The sequence below is a fragment of the Tachypleus tridentatus genome, chromosome 10 (assembly GCF_004210375.1).
Source record: "Tachypleus tridentatus isolate NWPU-2018 chromosome 10, ASM421037v1, whole genome shotgun sequence".
Lineage (NCBI taxonomy): Eukaryota > Metazoa > Arthropoda > Merostomata > Xiphosura > Limulidae > Tachypleus > Tachypleus tridentatus.
The window spans coordinates 6,634,626-6,653,758 of NC_134834.1; the positions used below are offsets into that span (position 1 = coordinate 6,634,626).

At 31.9% G+C, this 19,133-nt stretch overlaps 1 protein-coding gene and 1 long non-coding RNA gene across 5 annotated transcripts in view; one reads left to right on the forward strand and one right to left on the reverse strand.

Annotated features, from left to right (window-relative positions):
• The window catches only part of LOC143228691 (uncharacterized), a 19,735-nt gene extending 16,105 nt beyond the window's left edge, over window positions 1-3,630 (forward strand). For all 4 annotated transcript variants that reach the window (XR_013015418.1, XM_076459957.1, XM_076459958.1 and 1 more), the window contains one exon: window positions 2,407-3,630. Coding sequence is in view for 3 of the 4 variants with exons in the window: in XM_076459957.1 (XP_076316072.1) it covers window positions 2,407-2,448 (42 nt within the window). In the remaining variant the exon portion in view is untranslated. The remainder of the gene's footprint in view (window positions 1-2,406) is intronic.
• On the reverse strand, window positions 3,524-17,870 carry LOC143228692 (uncharacterized). Its single transcript, XR_013015419.1, has 2 exons — window positions 17,676-17,870; window positions 3,524-5,063 (listed from the first exon to the last, which is right to left on the reverse strand). It is a non-coding gene; the product is annotated as an uncharacterized LOC143228692 (long non-coding RNA).
• Window positions 17,871-19,133: the final 1,263 nt, after the last annotated feature.

Consider the following 19,133-nt stretch of genomic DNA (forward strand, 5'->3'; position numbering starts at 1 on the left):
CAAACTGGTGCTGCTTTATGTCCACCCTCATTTCACTCTTAGTTATAGATTAATCAAACTGGTGCTGCTTTATGTCCACCCTCATTTCACTCTTAGTTGTAGATTAATCAAATCGGTACTGCTTTATGTCCACCCTCATTTCTCTCTTAGTTATAGATTAATCAAACTGGTGCTGCTTTATGTCCACCCTCATTTCTCTCTTAGTTATAGATTAATCAAACTGGTGCTGCTTTATGTCCACCCTCATTTCTCTCTTAGTTATAGATTAATCAAACTGGTGCTGCTTTATGTCCACCCTCATTTCACTCTTAGTTGTAGATTAATCAAACTGGTGCTGCTTTATGTCCACCCTCATTTCTCTCTTAGTTATAGATTAATCAAACTGGTGCTGCTTTATGTCCACCCTCATTTCACTCTTAGTTGTAGATTAATCAAACTGGTGCTGCTTTATGTCCACCCTCATTTCTCTCTTAGTTATAGATTAATCAAACTGGTGCTGCTTTATGTCCACCCTCATTTCACTCTTAGTTATAGATTAATCAAACTGGTGCTGCTTTATGTCCACCCTCATTTCACTCTTAGTTGTAGATTAATCAAATCGGTACTGCTTTATGTCCACCCTCATTTCACTCTTAGTTATAGATTAATCAAACTGGTGCTGCTTTATGTCCACCGTCATTTCATTCTTAGTTGTAGATGAGTTCTTATGTGGGAACAGAAGCCTTGGCTTCCACTGAAGTCTGAACTGAGAACAGAAGCCCTGGCTTCCACTAAAATCTGAACTGAGAACAGAAGCCCTAGCTTCCACTGAAGCCTGAATTGGGAACAGAATCCCTGGCTTCCACTGAAGTCTGAATTGGGAACAGAATCCCTGGCTTCCACTGAAATCTGAACTGAGAACAGAAGACCTGGTTTCCACTGAAGTCTGAATTGGGAATGGATATCCTGTCTTTCACTGAATTCTTAATACATTACTATCAAATTATTCAACAATTGTCTAAACTCAGTACCTAACTCTATAAATTGTGATTATTTTCTGAATAAACTTGTTGGTTTATCTTCAGTGTTTTTTTAAGGTAAATTCTGTTTGTACCTTCTTGCAACACTCATTTAACTAATATAAAAGAAAAATAAAGTTTAAAAATTATAAAAACGAAATAGAAATTATGTGTAACAAACTGGTGCTGAGAAAAATAATATATAACTATAACCAGTGATGACAAGAAAACCCACTTGTAGAGAAAAATAATATGCAACTATAATCAGTAAAATATGTAACTATGATCAGTAAAATAATATGTAACTATGATCAGTAAAATAACATGTAACTATGATCAGTAACATAATATGTAACTATAATCAGTAAAATAATATGTAACTATGATCAGTAAAATAATATGTAACTATAATCAGTAAAATAATATGTAACTATGATCAGTAAAATAATATGTAACTATGATCAGTAAAATAATATGTAACTATGATCAGTAAAATAATATGTAACTATGAACGTTAAGACTTGTCCCTTCCCCCGTTTTAAATTCCTGGATATTTCTCTGCCTGGGAATATTTATAATATAAGCATGTAATTTGACAAAAACTTGGAAATTCATATGTGGGTTGGAAGAAAAATTTAACTTAAGCCATTCAGAGCAAAGAACAGACATGTATTACATATAAGTGAGAACTAAAAAACTATTCAAATAATTCTTTTTTACATTAAAATGTTGGTGACACCTATAACATCTACAGTGTTCATAGCTGTTGTGACACCTATAATATCTGCAGTGTTCATAGCTGTTGTGACACCTATAATATCTGCAGTGTTCATAGCTGTAGTGGCACCTACAATATCTACAGTGTTCACTGCTGCAGTGGCACCTACAAGACATGCAGTGTTCACAGCCGTAGTGACACCTATAACATCTGCAGTGTTCACAGCTATAGTGGCACCTACAATATCTACAGTGTTCACTGCTGCAGTGGCACCTACAAGACATGCAGTGTTCACAGCCGTAGTGACACCTATAACATTTGCAGTGTTCACAGCTATAGTGGCACCTACAATATCTGCAGTGTTCATAGCTGTAGTGACACCTACAATATATGCAGTGTTCACAGCTATAGTGGCACCTACAATATCTACAGTGTTCACTGCTGCAGTGATACCTACAATATCTGCAGTGTTCATAGCTGTAGTGACACCTACAATATTTGCAGTGTTCATAGCTGTAGTGATAACTATAATATTTGCAGTCTAAATGTAGTGGCACTTGTAATTTCTGCAGTGTCTCTAGATGTAGTGGCACTTGTAATTTCTGCAGGTTAAACATTCTGATGAGTGAATTTCTGTAGAAACTGATCACTATTTAATAATAATTAACTAAATTATTATTACTTTTACAGTTTCTTTCTTCTGGACATGAAGACATGACTTGTAAGAAATGAACAAAGAAATATTTCCAGACTTATTGTTGATGACCTTCTAATTATACTTATTGGTTCAGTTATGGTGGTTTGTGTTCTTAATAAACTCCTATTTTGTATTTAATTTGATAGTTTAGAACTGCCTTCATCATAGACTGCTGAATCGTTTCTTGTTTGTACTTTCTGTCGATCTTTGATTCTTTGTTAACAATCAGCTGTATTGTGTCAATAAATATTTCTAATTGTTAATAGTAAAATCACAGTTTCTGTTTTATTCTTTGTTAACAATCAGCTGTATTGTGTCAATAAATATTTCTAATTGTTAATAGTAGAATCACAGTTTCTGTTTTATTCTTTGTTAACAATCAGCTGTATTGTGTCAATAAATATTTCTAATTGTTAATAGTAAAATCACAGTTTCTGTTTTATTCTTTGTTAACAATCAGCTGTATTGTGTCAATAAATATTTCTAATTGTTAATAGTAGAATCACAGTTTCTGTTTTATTGTTTTCTAAGTATGTATTTTTTTTAAATGGTAAAACATGTTTTTCCTTCATGAATTCATTCTAGAAGTCCTCCATTTAAGTTTACTATAGAGTTAGTAATTGATATGTTAAATTAGTTGTTGCATATATAGTGCCAAACAACACTTTGCCAAACATAATTGTATAATTCAATAAAACTCTAGTTTAAAAAAAGCCAAGGACTGTACAATATTTCTTGTTATTTTTGGAAAATTTCATTTCAAGCTGTTGTTATATATGATCACTTCAACTGAGCCTTAAAGCCATATTCAGATACAACTTGAATTTCCTTACAATGTTTATACATCAAAAGAACTCATTGCTGAATACCATCCCTTTGTCTCTTATATATTAATATGACTGTTTTATTCTTAAGCTTGGTTTCTTATTGTCGGTTTATTTGTTCCATCCTCAATGATTTAAGTAAATTTGGATTTCTAGTTTGTATTTTTCTCACTAAAATCAAGTAACTTAACAGTGGTTCAGAACTTACCAGCCACACACGTAATCCTTCTTGGGTCATGTTTTATATACATACCTAGGCCTAGAACCAAACACTCAGAAAACAAAATTTAATATAGTCAGTATACAAGTAGTTTCTTTAATCAAACACAAAGCATGCGTACAAATTATACACTGTTCTAGACACCAACTTTTGGACTACCCTGTATAACATACTCACTTTAGGATTAATATTTTGACCTGTTTATGTAAGACAGCTTCAACAAATGTCCCCATGTACATGTTATCCAAAACACACACAAATTCCTTACAGGTAACGTACATAAACATGAACTTGTTTGTTTTATATGTTATCTACAATAATACAGTTAATATATTTTACACGCGTGTAAAACTAATAACTTAGATTATATGAATTAACTGACATACAGTGTAGACACAATTCATGTATACTTGTAGTAACTGACTTTCAAATATATTTCAGAATTCACTAAGATTAAACGTGTGTCTGTCACGTATACTGATTTGGTCTTGAAGTTACCAGTGAGATTAAAATAGAAATATAATACTAGCATTTTAAAATGTTTCATTAAATCCATGATTTAAGAAGTACAGAAACCTCAATTCCCTATTATACAGATCTTCTTACGTCTGTGAATTGTTTTTACATAGGAACAAATGTTTTGAAATTAAATTTTCATTCCAAAGTTAAGGTTTAAATGCTTATTGGTGGAAATGTAAGCCTACATGTTTGATGTAAAAGTCAAGCTTATTGGTTCTAGTGGAAATGTAAGCCTACATGTTTGATGTAAAAGTCAAGCTTATTGGTTCTAGTGGAAATGTAAGCCTACATATTTGATGTAAAAGTCAAGTATGTTATATGCACTTGACGCATTACTAGTAATGTATTAAAATTTGTGTGTATTTGGATAGCTTGGTGTAAGTTTTTATTTCTATTTCTTAAGGAGAAAAGAAAAATTACTTTATGAGAATGTTAGAGTTGAAATGTTCGACAGCTTTCATTGTGAATCTAGATGAGTTATTACACTGTCTTGCTGGATAATGTTTCTAATGCTCATGTTAGGAGTATTATTTCCATTTTCTAAGTCAAACAGCTGGTGGTCAGTGATTAAGGACCATAAGAAGCTGTTCTTACAACCTTTAATTAAGCTAGACTGTTAATTTGTAGTTTTCTTCAAACACAAAAATACATTAAATAAACATAATTATTAATGGGTTTAAATTTCAATACTTATTACTATTTTAAATATTATATGATATAAAAACTTACATCCAGAAAAACACCACACACATATTGATACATCACAGGCACACACTTCCAATATGGTATGACCTACTGTCACAAGATTAGCTGTTCTTGTTTGGTGCTGCCCTCTAACTGCAAACATTTTACTAATGCATGCCACAAGCCTTAAGCTTCCCCTGTCTCAGACAATTGTCTCTGTAGTAAATAGTCCCTGACCAGGTATTCTTTAACTATTAAATCTGCACTGTACACCACGTTGACCATGCTCATTCATCCATAGGTCCACACGGTCGTCCGAGAGATGTCATGTTTCATAAGATCACTTGTGAGGGGATAACCTTGAGAAATGTGCTTCATAAATATGTCAATAGAACAAGAGAAGCTAGATGAATAACAAATAGATTTTAACAGTGTTAGCATGTCAACTCAGTGAAACAAGAAAAGCAAGCTGACAATAAATGGATTTTAAGTGTTAAAATGTCAAGTTACTCCCAACTAGTCCTGAACAGAGCAGTAGAACACGTCACAACTCATAGGAGAATCTCTTGTCACATTCGTGGAAGAGTCATCAAAATGTTTCCCAGCAACCTCAATCAACAACCTAATTAAATTTCTCTCAGAAAAACGACCGTCAGTTTTAAAAAGCATTTATATGACCATGTGACTACACAAAAATAGAAATATGTAATAGTTGTATCCACAAAAAAACTCATTCAGACCAATGCGCATCAGAACAAGAGAAGAGAAAGAAGCTATCTTCAAATTGAGACTTGTCGTAAGTACACAAACGAATGAAAATAAACAATCCGTTTAACTTTCTGTCAAATATTAACAGTAAAATAATTTACCTGAAGCTAATACCAATATAAAATAGTAATCTTACAAGATGATGGAAAAAAACCAACATATAAAAACAGAAAGCTCAAAGCTTCATATACAAGAATGAAGTCCCACTTGCAACGCTAACAACACTTCATATGGTAATGAAAAATAATGGATATCAAAATAACTAAACAAAGTGGAATCAATGGAAAGTTTTCACGTCACCTAACATGGCCCAGAAGTCGGGCATAGCATTCGGACATGATCCTTTTCTGTGCAAACACAGATGTTTAAAAGCTTACATCAGCCAACAGTAAAGAACTTAATATTAAATTTTTCTTTTCAAACCAAATTAATTTAAATATTCCCAATGTATAAGCATACATATATACTGAAAGAATTTGTAACTTTTGATGTAAAACTCATATTTAAAGATTACAAATGATGCATTTCTGTACAGTATAAATTATCACTCCAGCATCTAAACACCTTAACAATCTATATTATAATTTGCATGCCATATATGTTTTGACAGCAACAAAAAGAAAAAAAACAACAGCAGTGGAACTTCATAAAACTGTTCATCAAAATATTTAATACTCATAAGAAAGAACAAAGGGAGTTTTACATGAAAACACACATCAGATCTCATAACAAGCACTTCATTTCATATTAACGTTAATTATCTTTAACAAAGTTAGAATGACATTCATTTATTTAAAATATTTAAAGACACTTTGTAATCTCATGGAACAAAATATAACATTTCAAACGGAAACAGAATGATGCAAGCTCTGCTAGGATAAATGTACTGGTATTCAAAACATTTACTGAAACAGACAACAAGGTACAAGGATGTATGACCTTGTAATGTACTGGTATTCAAAACATTTACTGAAACAGACAACAAGGTACAAGCTGTACAAGGATGTATGACCCATTAATGTACCACTATTAAAACATTTACTGAAACAGACAACAAGGTGCAAGCTGTACAAGGATGTATGACCCATTAATGAACCACTATTAAAACATTTACTGAAACAGACAACAAGGTACAAGCTGTACAAGGATGTATAACCTATTAATGAACCACTATTAAAACATTTACTGAAACAGACAAGGTACAAGCTCTACAAGGATGTATGGCCTATTAATGTACCAGTATTAAAACATTTACTGAAACAGACAAGGTACAAGGATGTATGACCTTGTAATGAACCACTATTAAAACATTTACTGAAACAGACAACAAGGTACAAGGATGTATGACCTATTAATGTACTGGTATTAAAACATTTACTGAAACAGACAACAAGGTACAAGGATGTATGACCTATTAATGTACTGGTATTAAAACATTTACTGAAACAGACAACAAGGTACAAGCTCTACAAGGATGTATGACCTATTAATGTACCACTATTAAAACATTTACTGAAACAGACAACAAGGTACAAGCTCTACAAGGATGTATGACCTATTAATGTACCACTATTAAAACATTTACTGAAACAGACAACAAGGTACAAGCTGTACAAGGATGTATAACCTATTAATATACTAGTATTAAAACATTTACTGAAACAGACAACAAGGTACAAGCTCTACAAGGATGTATGACCTATTAATATACTGGTATTAAAACATTTACTGAAACAGACAATAAGGTACAAGCTCTACAAGGATGTATGACCTATTAATATACCACTATTAAAACATTTACTGAAACAGACAATAAGGTACAAGCTCTACAAGGATGTATGACCTATTATTGTACCACTATTAAAACATTTACTGAAACAGACAACAAGGTACAAGCTCTACAAGGATGTATGACCTATTAATATACTGGTATTAAAACATTTACTAAAACAGACAAGGTGCAAGCTCTACAAGGATGTATGACCTATTAATGTACCACTATTAAAACATTTACTGAAACAGACAATAAGGTACAAGCTGTACAAGGATGTATGACCTATTAATATACCACTATTAAAACATTTACTGAAACAGACAATAAGGTACAAGCTCTACAAGGATGTATGACCTGTTATTGTACCACTATTAAAACATTTACTGAAACAGACAATAAGGTACAAGCTCTACAAGGATGTATGACCTATTAATATACCACTATTAAAACATTTACTGAAACAGACAATAAGGTACAAGCTCTACAAGGATGTATGACCTGTTATTGTACCACTATTAAAACATTTACTGAAACAGACAACAAGGTACAAGCTGTACAAGGATGTATAACCTATTAATGAACCACTATTAAAACATTTACTGAAACAGACAAGGTACAAGCTCTACAAGGATGTATGGCCTATTAATGTACCAGTATTAAAACATTTACTGAAACAGACAAGGTACAAGGATGTATGACCTTGTAATGAACCACTATTAAAACATTTACTGAAACAGACAACAAGGTACAAGGATGTATGACCTATTAATGTACTGGTATTAAAACATTTACTGAAACAGACAATAAGGTACAAGCTGTACAAGGATGTATGACCTATTAATATACCACTATTAAAACATTTACTGAAACAGACAATAAGGTACAAGCTCTACAAGGATGTATGACCTGTTATTGTACCACTATTAAAACATTTACTGAAACAGACAATAAGGTACAAGCTCTACAAGGATGTATGACCTATTAATATACCACTATTAAAACATTTACTGAAACAGACAATAAGGTACAAGCTCTACAAGGATGTATGACCTGTTATTGTACCACTATTAAAACATTTACTGAAACAGACAACAAGGTACAAGCTCTACAAGGATGTATGACCTATTAATATACTGGTATTAAAACATTTACTAAAACAGACAAGGTGCAAGCTCTACAAGGATGTATGACCTATTAATATACTGGTATTAAAACATTTACTGAAACAGACAATAAGGTACAAGGATGTATGACCCATTAATGTACCACTATTAAAACATTTACTGAAACAGACAACAAGGTGCAAGCTGTACAAGGATGTATGACCCATTAATGAACCACTATTAAAACATTTACTGAAACAGACAACAAGGTACAAGCTGTACAAGGATGTATAACCTATTAATGAACCACTATTAAAACATTTACTGAAACAGACAACAAGGTACAATCTGTACAAGGATGTATAACCTATTAATATACTAGTATTAAATGAAAAAGGTAGATCAGAAGAGGTAATTAGTAAGTACAAAGGGTTGATAGAGACATTTAAAATGAAAGGCCATAACTTAATATTGTTTAGAATACTACCTATAATTAACTGTGAGAATGAAGTTATAAGTCAGTCACTAGGATTAAATGGCTAGAGACTTAGATTAATATCCAAGAATGAGCTGGTTGGGTCAGTTTAATGTGATAAGATAGGAGTTGGCTTGTTTGTTATGATCATTAACTCACCTGTAAAGGAAGTTTTAAACAGGGACTAGACAGTGGTAGTGAGGGTTAGGATAAACTAAATGTAAAAAGAATAAGAGAGATAGAAAAGTTTAGCACATGAAATCAGTATGGAAGTAGTTATAAGGATAGGCTTAAGTGTTACTGTTGTAATGTTAGTAGTTATAAGGATAGGCTTAAATGTTACTGTTGTAATGTTAGTAGTTATAAGGATAGGCTTAAGTGTTACTGTTGTAATGTTAGTAGTTATAAGGATAGGCTTAAGTGTTACTGTTGTAATGTTAGTAGTTATAAGGATAGGCTTAAGTGTTACTGTTGTAATGTTAGTAGTTATAAGGATAGGCTTAAGTGTTACTGTTGTAATGTTAGTAGTTATAAGGATAGGCTTAAGTGTTACTGTTGTAACGTTAGTAGTTATAAGGATAGGCTTAAAGTGTTACTGTTGTAATGTTAGTAGTTATAAGGATAGGCTTAAGTGTTACTGTTGTAATGTTAGTACTTATAAGGATAGGCCTAAGGCTGTTACTGTTGTAATGTTAGTAGTTATAAGGATAGGCTTAAGTGTTACTGTTGTAATGTTAGTAGTTATAAGGATAGGCTTAAGTGTTACTGTTGTAATGTTAGTAGTTATAAGGATAGGCTTAAGTGTTACTGTTGTAATGTTAGTAGTTATAAGGATAGGCTTAAGTGTTACTGTTGTAATGTTAGTAGTTATAAGGATAGGCTTAAGTGTTACTGTTGTAATGTTCAGTAGTTATAAGGATAGGCTTAAGTGTTACTGTTGTAATGTTAGTAGTTATAAGGATAGGCTTAAGTGTTACTGTTGTAATGTTAGTAGTTATAAGGATAGGCTTAAGTGTTACTGTTGTAATGTTAGTAGTAGGATATCAATAACCCTAACAGAGTCACTAATCTTGGTGTAATAGTTGATCAGTCTCATCTGTGCTGTTGGTATGCCAAATATGATTTTAGGTTGTATCTACAGAAACACCGAACACAAGTCTAAACAGATTATAATTGTATAGGTTACTGGTTAGGCTATGTTTGGAATATTGTGTCCAGTCTTCGGTTCCTTACCTTAGGAAAGACATTGAATTATTGGAAAAGTTTACTAGAATGGTGCCTTTGATGGAGGGATAGTCATATGACGAGAGAGAAAAATTTCATGAATTGAGAAATGAACAGTTGGGGGGGGGGATTTGTTTGAAGTATTTAAGACTGTAAAATAATTGATAATGTTATCACATTTTTCATACTGAACAGTGACAATAGTAGGAATAAGGAACACAAATAAATTTTGGCAGGGAAGGAGTGATCTTCAGCTACGACAGTTTTACTTTTCTAACAAGGTAGTTGGCTTTTGAATGTCATGGTGGCAGAAAATTTAAGTGAGTTTAACATAACACTTGATAAAGTCTAAAAAATGGTAAAATCTGGCTTTAACTTTATATACATATATATAATACAAGGTGTTCGAAAAGTCACTGTGCAGTTTTGTAATCTTATTTTATTCAATCTTATTTGAAGCCAGCAACTGATAGCGATGTTTAGAAACAAAATAAGAAGGATCCAGGCCTGTATTGATGTCAACGGGGGTCACTTTCAACATTGTTTATAATTGTCATTCATATTTACCTCCTGTATTCTATATTGAAACATGTCAGTTAATAAATATATAAGTGCACAGTGACTTTCCAAACACCCTGTAGTTTTAATATAGTTTAGAGGATGGGACAACCCAAATGGATAAATAGGGTCCACATTATCCCTAAACATAATGTTATGTTATATACAAGGACTGTATATATGGCTTATTAATATACTGGTATTAAAACACACTGAGACAAGATGTATGGTCTAATAAAACATATAGAAACTCAATGTGTGGGCTTTTAATGATTAAAACATATACCAAGACTAGATGTAGGGCTTATTAATATTCCACTATTAAAATATATACTGGAACCAGATATATGTACCAATATTAAAGTATATACTGAGACCAGATGTATGTACCAGTATTAAAACACATACTAAGACTGGATTTATATACCAGTATGATAACATATACTGGGATCAGATGTGTGTATTAGTATTATAACATACAGTGGGATCAGATGTGTGTACCAGTAACACAACATATAGTGGGATCAGATGTGTGTACCAGTAACACAACACACAGTGGGATCAGATGTGTGTACCAGTAACACAACATATAGTGGGATCAGATGTGTGTACCAGTATTAACCTGGTGTACAACAGTATTTTCTCAAACACAGTAAAAGTGTTTGAATTTTGTTGAAAAATATTTTGTATCAACATCCTTTATAGAAACAATACACATGGACAAACATGACTAATGAAAATCAACATCCTTTGTAGAAACAATACACATGGACAAACATGACTAATGAAAATCAACATCCTTTGTAGAAACAATACACATGGACAAACATGACTAATGAAAATCAACATCCTTTATAGAAACAATACACATGGACAAACATGACTAATGAAAATCAACATCCTTTATAGAAACAATACACATGGACAAACGTGACTAATGAAAATCAACATCCTTTATAGAAACAATACACATGGACAAACATGACTAATGAAAATCAACATCCTTTGTAGAAACAATACACATGGACAAACATGACTGTAATGAAAATCAACATCCTTTGTAGAAACAATACACATGGACAAACATGACTAATGAAAATCAACATCCTTTGTAGAAACAATACACATGGACAAACGTGACTAATGAAAATCAACATCCTTTGTAGAAACAATACACATGAACAAACATGACTGTAATGAAAATCAACATCCTTTATAGAAACAATACACATGGACAAACATGACTGTAATGAAAATCAACATCCTTTGTAGAAACAATACACATGGACAAACATGACTAATGAAAATCAACATACTTTGTAGAAACAATACACATGGACAAACATGACTGTAATGAAAATCAACATCCTTTGTAGAAACAATACACATGGACAAACATGACTCTAATGAAAATCAACATCCTTTGTAGAAACAATACACATGGACAAACATGACTGTAATGAAAATCAACATCCTTTGTAGAAACAATACACATGGACAAACGTGACTCTAATGAAAATCAACATACTTTATAGAAACAATACACATGGACAAACTTGACTGTAATGAAAATCAACATCCTTTGTAGAAACAATACACATGGACAAACATGACTGTAATGAAAATCAACATCCTTTGTAGAAACAATACACATGGACAAACGTGACTAATGAAAATCAACATCCTTTGTAGAAACAATACACATGGACAAACATGACTGTAATGAAAATCAACATCCTTTGTAGAAACAATACACATGGACAAACATGACTGTAATGAAAATCAACATCCTTTGTAGAATCAATACACATGGACAAACGTGACTAATGAAAATCAACATCCTTTGTAGAAACAATACACATGGACAAACATGACTGTAATGAAAATCAACATCATTTGTAGAATCAATACACATGGACAAACGTGACTGTAATGAAAATCAACATCCTTTATAGAAACAATACACATGGACAAACGTGACTAATGAAAATCAACATCCTTTGTAGAAACAATACACATGGACAAACGTGACTAATGAAAATCAACATCCTTTGTAGAAACAATACACATGGACAAACGTGACTAATGAAAATCAACATCCTTTGTAGAAACAATACACATCGACAAACATGACTAATGAAAATCAACATCCTTTGTAGAAACAATACACATGGGCAAACATGACTGTAATGAAAATCAACATCCTTTGTAGAAACAATACACATGGACAAACGTGACTAATGAAAATCAACATCCTTTGTAGAAACAATACACATGGACAAACATGACTGTAATGAAAATCAACATCCTTTATAGAAACAATACACATGGACAAACATGACTGTAATGAAAATCAACATCCTTTGTAGAAACAATACACATGGACAAACGTGACTAATGAAAATCAACATCCTTTGTAGAAACAATACACATGGACAAACGTGACTAATGAAAATCAACATCCTTTGTAGAAACAATACACATGGACAAACGTGACTAATGAAAATCAACATCCTTTGTAGAAACAATACACATGGACAAACATGACTAATGAAAATCAACATCCTTTGTAGAAACAATACACATCGACAAACATGACTGTAATGAAAATCAACATCCTTTATAGAAACAATACACATGGACAAACATGACTGTAATGAAAATCAACATCCTTTGTAGAAACAATACACATGGACAAACATGACTAATGAAAATCAACATCCTTTGTAGAAACAATACACATGGACAAACATGACTAATGAAAATCAACATCCTTTGTAGAAACAATACACATGGACAAACGTGACTAATGAAAATCAACATCCTTTGTAGAAACAATACACATGAACAAACATGACTGTAATGAAAATCAACATACTTTGTAGAAACAATACACATGGACAAACATGACTGTAATGAAAATCAACATCCTTTGTAGAAACAATACACATGGACAAACATGACTCTAATGAAAATCAACATCCTTTGTAGAAACAATACACATGGACAAACATGACTGTAATGAAAATCAACATCCTTTGTAGAAACAATACACATGGACAAACATGACTGTAATGAAAATCAACATCCTTTGTAGAAACAATACACATGGACAAACATGACTGTAATGAAAATCAACATCCTTTGTAGAAACAATACACATGGACAAACATGACTGTAATGAAAATCAACATCCTTTGTAGAAACAATATACATGGACAAACGTGACTAATGAAAATCAACATCCTTTGTAGAAACAATACACATGGACAAATGTGACTAATGAAAATCAACATCCTTTGTAAAAACAATACACATGGACAAACATGACTAATGAAAATCAACATCCTTTGTAGAAACAATACACATCGACAAACATGACTAATGAAAATCAACATCCTTTGTAGAAACAATACACATGGACAAACATGACTGTAATGAAAATCAACATCCTTTGTAGAAACAATACACATGGACAAACGTGACTAATGAAAATCAACATCCTTTGTAGAAACAATACACATCGACAAACGTGACTAATGAAAATCAACATCCTTTGTAGAAACAATACACATGGACAAACATGACTGTAATGAAAATCAACATCCTTTATAGAAACAATACACATGGACAAACATGACTGTAATGAAAATCAACATCCTTTGTAGAAACAATACACATGGACAAACATGACTGTAATGAAAATCAACATCCTTTGTAGAAACAATACACATGGACAAACGTGACTAATGAAAATCAACATCCTTTGTAGAAACAATACACATGGACAAACGTGACTAATGAAAATCAACATCCTTTGTAGAAACAATACACATGGACAAACGTGACTAATGAAAATCAACATCCTTTGTAGAAACAATACACATGGACAAAGCGTGACTAATGAAAATCAACATCCTTTGTAGAAACAATACACATGGACAAATGTGACTAATGAAAATCAACATCCTTTGTAGAAACAATACACATGGACAAACATGACTGTAATGAAAATCAACATCCTTTGTAGAAACAATACACATGGACAAACATGACTGTAATGAAAATCAACATCCTTTGTAGAAACAATACACATGGACAAACATGACTGTAATGAAAATCAACATCTTTTGTAGAAACAATACACATGGACAAACATGACTGTAATGAAAATCAACATCCTTTGTAGAAACAATACACATGGACAAACATGACTAATGAAAATCAACATCCTTTGTAGAAACAATACACATCGACAAACTTGACTGTAATGAAAATCAACATCCTTTATAGAAACAATACACATGGACAAACATGACTGTAATGAAAATCAACATACTTTGTAGAAACAATACACATGGACAAACATGACTGTAATGAAAATCAACATCCTTTGTAGAAACAATACACATGGACAAACATGACTGTAATGAAAATCAACATCCTTTATAGAAACAATACACATGGACAAACATGACTGTAATGAAAATCAACATCCTTTGTAGAAACAATACACATGGACAAACATGACTAATGAAAATCAACATCCTTTGTAGAAACAATACACATCGACAAACATGACTGTAATGAAAATCAACATCCTTTATAGAAACAATACACATGGACAAACATGACTGTAATGAAAATCAACATCCTTTGTAGAAACAATACACATGGACAAACATGACTAATGAAAATCAACATCCTTTGTAGAAACAATACACATCGACAAACATGACTGTAATGAAAATCAACATCCTTTATAGAAACAATACACATGGACAAACATGACTGTAATGAAAATCAACATACTTTGTAGAAACAATACACATGGACAAACATGACTGTAATGAAAATCAACATCCTTTGTAGAAACAATACACATGGACAAACATGACTGTAATGAAAATCAACATCCTTTATAGAAACAATACACATGGACAAACATGACTGTAATGAAAATCAACATCCTTTGTAGAAACAATACACATGGACAAACGTGACTAATGAAAATCAACATCCTTTGTAGAAACAATACACATGGACAAACATGACTGTAATGAAAATCAACATCCTTTATAGAAACAATACACATGGACAAACATGACTAATGAAAATCAACATCCTTTGTAGAAACAATACACATGGACAAACATGACTGTAATGAAAACCGTACTATTTGGGAAATTTAATATTATAATTCTTGATTATAACACAGTATATTATAACACAATATATAATAACACAGTATATTTTAACACAATATATTATAGCAGAATATATTATAACGGAGCAATCCGAAACATTATACACAGTGTCTTTTACGAAAGGACAGGGGGCATAACATTCTTTCTCAGGTACATTAAAGCCTCAAATTCCAGAATGAATTGAATGCTTGACTCCATTATACTCTTTAACTCTGCCACAAATACTACAATTCAAATTTATTGTGAAGATTAGAAAGAGAGGTTATTACAATTGTGGATGGTATACATTATAAGAAATCTTATGTAAAAACTGGAATCGACAGGCCTGAATCATGTACACATTATATCCTCTTGGATAAAGATGTAGACGTGGTCTACTTTAGTTTTCAAAAAGCTTGAGATAAGGCACCACGCTAAATATTTTGGTACAGTCTAGTAAGGTGGCTGAGCAAAAATAATAATTAACAGAATCCAGTGAAACTGGGGTGTTGATATTAATGAAGCACTTCAAGGGTCAGAGCTTATGTGAGCTTTTGTTCTTTATTTTACATACATTAATGATAAGGCCACAATTAATATGGCTTGCTGATGGAATTAAAATATTGGATATTTATAGCTCTACTGATGATGTAATGTCACAGAATGACTATGATAAACTTGTATAAGATAGATGTTTGGTAAATGGCTTTTAGTCACAGCATTTGCAACACAATACATTACTGGGACTTTGATTACATATTTAATACAGAAAGAAGCAACTCAATAGCATGTTCGAACTAAAGAAGTGAAGGATAAGTCACTCAAGTCATGAAACGTGTTCTGTTACTGTTAGTAAACCCTAGACAATTTAATAGTCTGTTTATAGATACAACGATTACAAGGTATAATTCACTTTGTACAGTCCACTAGATAATTCTTGCTTACAATACTGTGTAGAGTTTTAGAGTTCTCACTGATAGAATAATGACTCATTGGAAATGGTTTAGAGAAAAGCCTATGGGACAAACACAAGAACACAAACTTATTAAAATCTGTATTGACTCTTTGGAAATAAAATCTACAGTGTGATAGTATTTAAGTTCTACACAATTATCTGGGTGATAGTTTAGATAAAGTCCTTTGATTACCAAGTGATATATCCTAACGATAACTGAATGTGAAGACATAAGATTAGGAAAAAACCTGCTTGAGCCAAAATAATTTCTTTCTAACAAAGTAAATGACATCAACAATAGTGAAAGGTAGCATGTGACAACAGTTTAGGGGTGTGGAAGATCCGTGGTTTCATAAAAACTAACACACAAGTTTTAATGTTTCTACAGATGGATTGCAAGTACTGTTTTGAAGAATCATATATTCCCTTGTTATCCACAGGTTACAAAAAAAATGTTTACCCCTTGATTTCCATGATGACCAAAGATCATATATGTTAGACATACACTTTCTCTCTTTCATGTTTGATAGGTCAACAGACCATGTTCAGATGCTTGGCGATTAGAGAAATGCTGTTACTGTTATACTCTTAAAAAATAAATATTTTAAATTTATATCCTGTCATCCTACGATCCTCAAAATAAGCCTATTGCGCAAAGAAATCAAAAGTTTGTGTAAGTTTATATACTAAACGATTCCTTCGAAGTTAATCTTGCAATTTAAGAATTCCAAAACTATTAGATCATATTTCATTCTTCTTTTAAAATTTAAGAAAAGATCTTAACCTATCCCTATAACAGAAACTTTCTCTTTTCGGAATCATTAGCACCAGTAGCCTTTCTCATGCAGTTAACTTCAATCGGTACTCTAGTACGTAAGGAAACTAAAACTGTACAGTATTTTACCGTCAAATGAGGCTTAGCTAGTGATTTGATTGACACTGTAGAAAGACACAAAACTGTATTAACTTTACCAATACTTCACAGTTCATCAATTCGACTTCGAGAAACTGGTCCATCAACATCCAAAAATTGAAAAAAAAGTCACATTAACAAAAAATGATCACGTTATTTCATATTTTTTTTAATGCAGCATAGCCTTTAAACAATTAACCAAATAATAATAAATAAAATAATTCTTCGGTGATACTGTTGATTAAATATACTAAGACATTACAGCGTCAAATGAAAATAAATATAAAATTTACACTATTTTGATAATGGGTAAATGGTTTTAGGAAAAAAACATCAGCGGAATAATACTATCTAAATTTATATAAAAAATTTTATAGGGCAGCATTACGAGCATACGTCGTCAAGAGTTTCATCGAAACGCCATTCGATACTTTATTGTTTGGGTTATATTGGTCTGTTAAATTTTTAAAGAAATTCAGCCACGCGTTTATTCTTTTTTTAAAACATGTGAATTAGATGTGTTATATTTGTTATACTGCACACTCAGATTTCTTCTGTAATGAAGTAAACTGTGTGTTCTCGCAAATCTTTGGGAGTGAAAAATAACTGATTTTTTAAAATATAGTCAGTGTTTCTGAGGAAAAGCTTAAATAGTTATCTTAAATGAACATGCCAGCTAGATTGACTGCATTCAGTTTTTTTTATAGCAAACTTTTATACTTTTACAAAGGCGTCGCTAAGGTGAAGATTTAGAGGTTCATCGAACTTCTTTTTGGGCCATAAATAAACTGCCATAAGCTATACTTTCAATGCTTTAAGTTAGGTGTTAGCTAGAGGGCGCAGTACGTTAAGATCGAAAATCGTATAAAATTCGTCTTATAAAAGACAGAAAGTTCAAAACTCGATGTTAATAATCTGGTAATATTATGGAGTGTGTAAAACAGATTATAAAAACGAAAATCGCGGAAGCATTGAGGGAAATGTTTTTGTTTTGTTTTGCTTTTAGTTAACATTTTTCACTTGAAATTCAGTTTTAGTGAAATATTTGAATCTGTATTGATTGTTCCATATATTTAGATACCTCATCTACCAACTGCTTAATTGTGCAATAAGTTTAGTTTTACAGTAGTAATTATAAAATTAATGTGCTGTTTCCATTGTAACGCGTCATTTGTAAATGTAAGCTTACAAGTTGCAACACTACACAAATTAAGGCAGTTTGTCGAAATATTAAAGAAAAATGAACTAACTGAATTGGACGTGATCTTATTAAAAAAAAAAAAAAAAAAGACCTCACCTAATGAAAGATCAAGGTTACAACAACTAGTTTAAGAAGCGGCATTATTTTGGTAAATTAAAGTAGAACATCAAACATTTCAAGTTACATTTCAATTGCTTTGAGATGTTGACTACAAGGTAAAAAGTGGAATTGAAGCATTACTAGAGATGATTAATTAAATGCTTAAAAAAGAACAATAAATAGAAAATAGAAAGGTGAAAAGGTAAGACATGGAAAT